Source organism: Pavona decussata, unplaced genomic scaffold, assembly GCF_977016875.1.
Source record: "Pavona decussata unplaced genomic scaffold, jaPavDecu1.1 SCAFFOLD_161, whole genome shotgun sequence".
NCBI classification, from domain to species: domain Eukaryota; kingdom Metazoa; phylum Cnidaria; class Anthozoa; order Scleractinia; family Agariciidae; genus Pavona; species Pavona decussata.
The window spans coordinates 58,652-66,398 of NW_028145572.1; the positions used below are offsets into that span (position 1 = coordinate 58,652).

At 39.7% G+C, this 7,747-nt stretch overlaps 1 protein-coding gene across 1 annotated transcript; it reads left to right on the forward strand.

Annotated features, from left to right (window-relative positions):
* The first annotated feature begins 3,792 nt into the window (after window positions 1-3,792).
* On the forward strand, window positions 3,793-4,977 carry LOC146464535 (adenosine receptor A1-like). The gene has a single exon (XM_085129587.1). It carries the CDS (start codon window positions 3,793-3,795, stop codon window positions 4,975-4,977), a length of 1,185 nt encoding a protein of 394 aa, XP_084985713.1.
* Window positions 4,978-7,747: the final 2,770 nt, after the last annotated feature.

The window sequence follows — 7,747 nt, forward strand, 5'->3', positions numbered from 1 at the left end:
TACCACTGCGATCTACAGCTTCAAATCTGTAAATAACCTTGTCTCAGATACGTTCGGACTGCCTGTGTTAGCTGCAAAATTGTACGAAATTTTACATTAAAATTTGAATGGCTTAATTTTTGATCTCTTTTCATCCAGGAGATTGCCCGGATTGGAAAATGATTTAATTCCTAGTTCTCAGTAGGTTACGTAACTGTTATCCCCGCACACCTGCTGTAGTGAACTTTGAAAACTGCAACTTTTAAAAATTCTAATCGATATTACGTAATGAGACGCGTTTTATTTCTAAACATCTGTTCTATTACTTTTGTTGATGTTTTCAAAGTGTTGGTGACGATTTACAGCTTCTCAAACTCATTAATAATTCATCAAGAGAAAACAAAGAAAATCACTACCGTGACCGAGGTTTGGATATGTGATCCTAATTACCATAACATTTTGCCAACTTTAGCCTTGAATTTCTCCAAGAATTATTGATCATTTGAGAAGCCATATCAAACACTCGAAAGTGTGTTTCATCAGATATCCAAACACCTCGAAGTCGTTTAAAAAAACTCGGCTGCGCCTCGTTTTTTCAACCTACTTATCAGTGTTTGGATATCTACGATATCTGATGAAACTCGCTATCTCGTGTTTGATATATTCAAATCTGTACTGGAATAACCTTATGTCGGATACTACATTTATTTGGGCTCGCCTGTGTTGTAAGCTGCAAAAGAGTGCACGAATTTTATTTTAATGGCTTAATTTCTTATCAGTTTTCATCATTGAGATTGCCCTGATTGGAAAATGTTTTAATTTCTAGCTCTCAGTAGGTTACGTAACTGTTTTCCCCGCGCCCCTCCTGTAACTTTGAAAACTGCAACTTTTAAAGATTCTAATCGGTATTACGTAATGAGACGCGTTTTATTTTTATACAGCTGTTTTATTGTTTTTGTTGATATTTTCAAAGTGTTGGTGATTAAAATCCATGAAGTATTTTTCCCACCGTAAAGTGCCACGTGCATACATAACCTGTAATTACGCTGTATTTCCGTTTCGCTGCGAAAATCATTCCACAGAAAATACGAGCAGCTCAGCTCCATTGTCAAACAACTGGGGGTTAGAAGTCAGAAGAAATAAAAGTTTTCAGATAACGACGGAACGGAGTTATATTACTGTTTTGACAGACATACAATCATCTTCTTTTTCCTGAGGAAGAAAATAGTGCTCATTGCTTAAACGGAAAAGGCTCATGAAAACAATTAACACACTTCTCAGTCTTTTTGTTTTTAGATGAATTTCTTGAGAAAATGATTGGTTGTCGTTGGGTAGTTTTCAATAGCAATGCTTCGCAATTTTTCAGTTAAATTCAAAGATTTGGATGCGAAACAATTGGTTTTGTTGAAATCTTCTGGATGCGAAACAACTGGTTTTGTTGAAATCTTTCTTCTGGCGCACAACTCTTTCTGCTTGCTTAATTAGTTTTTCCTGAAGTATGAGTAACAAGAAATTTTCAGGTTCTTTCCGCGGCAAATCAAGACACAGGTCTTTCGCCAGTAATTAAGCAACACTCACATTACATCACTACTGAAAAGCGTATTCGGTGATACTATACTCTACCATAGAGTAAATATCCCCAAAACAACAGTAAACGCTACCACTGACGCGAGGTCAGCCAGTGATCAAGCATCGCTTTCAGTCTTAACATCAGGGAGCGTCAGTTTTCTGTGACATCATGCTCTGCTATGGACGTAAACAACCACAAAACAGCTGGAAAACTCGGCTTCCTCTGAAATCAGGTCCTTGTTAGTACATTTGCCCAGAGAAACCAGATTTCGTGTGGAACTTTTCAGACACCATAATTCCTTGGATTTAGATTTTGTGTTCCTGTCGCATCCATTGCTTCTCTTGCGATAATTCTTTTGAACGCATTAGTAGTCATTGCTATAAAGCAGAAGAAAGAATTGCAAAGAATCTCCTACATTCTATTGTCGAGTCTCGCCGTTACGGACCTTCTAGTGGGCGTTATAACCATGCCGTTTATAAAATTTTGCCACTGTTGATGTGTTAATCGCCCAAAATAAGTTTCATGGTGTCTGTACTATTGTCTTAGTCAATGTACATTCTATGTTTTTCATTTATGCGTCCTCGCTGGACGGTTTGACTTTGATTGCTTGGGTAAGGTACGTGGCGATCCAAAAATGGATGAACTATAGCACCATTGTAACAAGAAGCCGTGTGAAAAAACCTGGCGATAGGAGCTTGGTTTGCAGCTCTGTTAACAACGCTTCCAGGAATACTACTGGAAGCAATCGGCGCGGGCCCTAAGTTCCAGTTATGAGTGAGGAAAATTGTGATTGTTTTGCGAACTGATGCATGATTGAATGACAGTTAAGATGCTCAAGATGAATAGGGACAAGACAGAACTTCTTGTCCTGAGTGCCCGTCACCGACCACTTCCGCCATTGACGCCAATCTCGGTCTGTGACCAGGTAATCAGTAAGGCATCATCAGCAAGAAATATTGAGGTTTTTTCAGTATGATACTTTCGTGTCTATGGAACACCATGTTACTGCTATATGTAAAGCAGGTTTTTCTCATCTTCCAAATATTAGTCGCATAAGAAAATACATCAGTCGCCATAAAACTGAAATCCTCGTACATGACTTTATTACCTCCAGATTAGACTTTTGCAACTCATTCTGACTGAGACTTCAGCATGTTCAAAACGTAGCGGCCAGAATCGTTACGCTTGCACCTAAACGTGAACACATATCTCCAGTATTGTATGAACTGCATTGGCTGCCAGTACAAGAGCGCATAGTTTTTAAAGTTCTTTTGATGACTTTTTAATGTTTAAATGGTCTAAATGGCCTGGGTCTGCAGGGGCTTACATGTGATTGCAATTCTCAGCTCGGCTTTGCTTTGTTTTGCTGATCTTTGCGGCTCATTGCTATTCACGGCCTGTGATATCTGCTGGTTTTTGCTCCAACTCCTCCCATCCCTGGATAGGTAGGTATGGGTTGTGGTAAGTATTCCAGTGAATGCGTTCAGTGTGACGGTGCCGGGATGTTGGCGCTCGCTTGGTTGCCATGGTTACCTCCAAGGCAATGCCACCCTTTCGCCCCTCCGCCTTTAAGGCACCAGCTCCCGAGCTCATCTTGTCGATGAGATTAATAACCGATTGTACAGACGTACAATCAGTCATCCTCTTTTTCTTGAAATTGAAAACAAATTCTCTTGAAAACGGCTGAACAGCTTCCACCGAAAAAACAATAACAATTGACTTTAAGGTCCGTTTGGATCCTAATGAACATCTCAGGAAAACCATCGATTGCTTTTCGATAGTTTTAGTCATTGCTCCACAATTTACAAAGTTAGCAACAATTGTTTACAACGATTTTCCCACATAGATGCGGATTTGATGACAAAAGTCAGTCTTTGACAAAGCACAAAGCAATAATTCTGACTAATTAGTTTGGCGGAAATCTTCCCTTCTAGATCTGACCCCTTTGTTTTGCGGATAATTAATCGACTGGTGAGTTTCGCGCTTTTCTTGTATTTTGGTTTAAGTTTCCAGCTGTTAGATAAATTTTTTTCTCAGTACTTGTCTTATTAAAGAATAGTACTAACTGAACACGTTAATATAAGGCAGCCAGATTTTTAACTCTGCACACTGCCCACACTCTTAGCTCGCCTACCAATCAGTACATTTTCCTAAGTACCGAAAGATATTTTTCTCTTGTCACTAATCTAGACACAGTTTTTCCCAGCGACTTATTATCGCTTACATTATATCAATGAATAGCAATGGACTTACACAGCGCAAAAACAGCCGCCAACTCTTCCAACGACATCAGGTCAGTGTTCATTTGCCCAGAGAAACCGAATTTCGCGTGGGATTTAACTGAAACTACAATTCCTTGGGTTTTAGTCGCTGTCGTATCCATTAGTTCTCCTGTTATAATTCTTTTGAACGCATCAGTGATCATTGCTGTAATACAAAGGAAAGAATTACAAAGAGTCTCCTACATTCTGCTGTCGAGTCTCGCCGTTACGGATCTTCTAGTAGGCGTTATAAACATGCCGTTATCTGCCACTGTTGATGTGTTAATCGCCCTTCAAAAGTTTCATGGTGTTTGTATGATAGACTCTGTCAATGTACATTTGATGTTTTTCATTTTTGCCTCCTCGCTGCACCATTTGACTTTGATTGCTTGGGAAAGGTATGTGGCGATCAAAAAATGTATTGACTATAGGAGCATTTTAACAAGAAGCCGTGTGAAAAAACTGGCGATGGGACCTTGGTTTGCAGCTCTGTTGACAACGCTTCCAGGAATACTACTGGAAGCACTCGGCGCGGACCCTAAGTTCGAGGTAGTGTGGCTGAACATTAAGATTGCTTTAGGAATTGCTACATCAATACTTACTGTGTGTTTCTATATCATGGTGTACCTTGAAGTACGCAAACGAAAACTGAGGGACATCAGCCAAGTCACTTCTCTAGTGGCTGCAAAACTCGATAAGAAAGTTGCCAAAACAGCTGGCTTAATCACAGCCGCCCTGTTTTTTTCCTTCCTTCCATCAGCCGTTGTGGATGCGTTGGGAACCTTTTTTCCAACCTTTCGCAAAAACTGGGCTTTCCGTTCGGCGGAGACACTGATGCAGCTAAACTCTATAGTGAATCCATGTATTTACTGCTATAGAGACCGCCGCTTTAGGAATGCCCTGCTAGGGCTTTTGCGATTACGGAAACCTCAAGCCACCCCACCGGCAGACGGTGCCGAGCGATTTGTAAGGCAAAAAAAGCAGTTGGGTTTCCTGGAAGATGTCGCAGAACAGCAAAACGTCGAAAACCATAAGGCTCGCTTTGCAAGAGCAGCATCTTACCATCAAGCCTTGTTTTTAGATGATGCTCCTCGAAATTCCCTTCCAAGGATGTTGAAGAGCCGATCAATGTCAGCTCCATCGCTTGGTACAGGAAACAGCTTCTGACATGGTTCACAAAAGAAGCAGCCAACGTCTCCCAATGTGGCCACAGTTACAACAATCCATGACACAAGACGAAGCCAGTGTCAAGTGGGAAAAAGTACGTCCAATTTGGAAAACCTGACGTTGTAGAGCTGCAGTCAGAGGAACGAAGATCTGGTGAAATAAAGTTGAGAAGATCCATGTCAGCTCCATCGCTTGATTAAGTTAACAGCTCCTGTCAAGATTCGCAGCTGCTTACAACAACTACAGCTATCCACACTGGATGCCGCCAACTCAAACAAACGGAAATCTAATACTAATTTAAGGAAAGATATCAAGATGGTTCAAGGTACAACAGACAGGCTCTTCCGTGATATAGAAGAATCGCCTACGTCAATGAAAACGGATCATTGCGCCTTCACAAACTCTTCCAACCGTTGTCAGAAGAAACAGGATAGCATTGTTGGGAGACGTAAATCAGCACCATGCTACTCAATAAACCAAGTGGCCAGTTTTGAAATCTCGAAAGATTCCGGATTTGGAGAGTAACATGTCAGATGTAGAGTAGATAATAACATAATTATAGAAACTGAAGGAAATCCAGCTTTCTAAAAAGGTTTTATTAAGAGGAGTGGAAATTAATTTGATCTTGACAGATCACTCCTCAGCTGCCCGAGCGACTTTTATCACGTGAAAACCACGTGAAAGTCACGTGCAACAACTTGCACACAGCTTTACTTTTTAATCATGTTAATTGCTGAATTGCCTTGGAATTACTGTTGCCTCATTATATTAGAAATATGCTTGGTAACCCCCACTTTTCTTTTGCATTCCAACAGCCCTTTCTAAGATATACATTTTCCACCTAGTCATAAACGGCACAATAATACCTTTGTGTTATTACTAAAAGAAACGATTACTGCTCTTACAATAATGTCCTAAGCAAAGTGTTTTCAATTTTTCAAGGTGCAGGTTCATTTTTTTTGTTTGCTTGTTGGCTAGAAACCCTTGAATTTTAACAAGAATTTTGTGCTATCGACTATAGTGAAATTTATTAGTCAGTAGCTACGAGATTAATAGCATTAGCTAATTGTTAAAATATCGGGCTTGAAAAGTGGAGCTCCATCTCAAAAGAACTTGTAATATATTTTTTGAAACATTGCGCAGTTGCGCATTAGATCTAGTACATCAAGAAAATACAAGGTGACCATGCCTGTTTTCACGCCTTTGAAGTTTATAACCACTTTGCTAACTTGTGAAAGAAATATTTACAAAACCCAGTCTTGAGAAAGAGTCACTGATTGCTTCCAGGAAATTACTCTTGGCAATAATCATAATCGTACGTTTCTTTGTTGCAGACCTCAAACGTCCGCAACAGGAAGTGATGACGTCATGATTGCCAAATGGCGGCCATCTTGAATTTCTAGAAGTTCACGAAAGCACTGAAATTGTAAGCGAAAAGGAATCAAAACCAATAAAGGAACACTGATATCAACTAAAAACACAAAAGTTTCAAAAAGAAAAGTAATTTTTCTTCAGTTTGAAGGGTATTTTCTATTTTCTGAAAAAAACTTCCCGTCAAAATTGGTTGCCAGGGTAACATCAACGTCAATCAACATCAACCGACCACGTCAATTTTTTCCCAGCTAAATGTCTGAAAAAGTCCTTAAGTTTCAGGGCGTTTTCTGAAATATAAGAAAAGTTATTTACGCTCAAAGTCGCCTTAAAATTATGTGCGAACGTAAAATATGTTGAAGAAATCTAGTCCATTAAGTTCTTTTATTGTCTTATTACACTCGGTAAGCAAAGAAAATGATCTCCTTTGTTGTAGCGTTGGAAATAAGTGAAATATTAGTATTACTCATTCAAAAGCATCAAATTGTTACAGTAAAATGCAACAAAAAAGCTAAACAACAAAAAGATTTTCCGCTATCACTATCCAGATAGACTTTTTTCGCCAGCAAGTTAGCATCGCTTATCGTATATCAAAGAACATTTTCGATGTCATTATACGCTGCAATTGACTTACAGAGCCGCCAACTCTTCCTCTAAAATCAGGTCCGTATTCATTTGCCCAGAAAGACCAGCTTTCGTGTGGGACTTAAATGAAATCATAATTCCTTGGATCTTGGTCCCCATTGCACCCATTGCTTCTCTTGTTAGAATTCTTTTAAACGCATTAGTAATCATTGCTATAAAGCGGAAGAAGGAATTACAAAGAATCTCCCATATTCTATTGTCGAGTCTCGCCGTTACGGACCTTCTAGTGGGCGCTATAAACATGTTGTTATCTTCGCTGTTGAAGTGTTTTAAAATCGCCCTTCAAAAGGTTTATAGTGTTTGTATTATAGACTTTGTCAATGTGCATTTGATGTTTTTGATTTTCGCCTCCTCGCTGTACCATTTGATTTTGATTGCTTGGAAAAAGTTATGTGGAGATCCAAAAATTGATGGACTATAGGAGGATAGGAGCGCTGCGCGCTCGTTCGGTTTTGAAATCACGCGTATGATTTGAGACCAAATTGCGCTGCACTCAGTTCAATTACCATTATTAACCAAGGCGCATTCCCTCCAAAAATTCACACTCTAGAATTGCCAGTTGCTCCGTGTTACGCGGGCCCGTTGACGATGTCGTAAAGAGAGATTACATCTCTTCTTCCTCGTTTATGTTCAACAATTGTGGATGACTTTGTCAAGTCTTCATGGTTGGCTTGCCGTTCGAAGCACTCGATTTGCTTCCATAGGAGCTCCTTCACCGGCTTAAATTTGTCTTCCTTTTGTTTTTGGTGTTGGA

Coding starts and splice junctions, on each gene's coding strand:
- LOC146464535 (XM_085129587.1), top strand. CDS start 3,793: ATGGACTTACACAGCGCAAAAACAGCCGCCAACTCTTCCAACGACATC.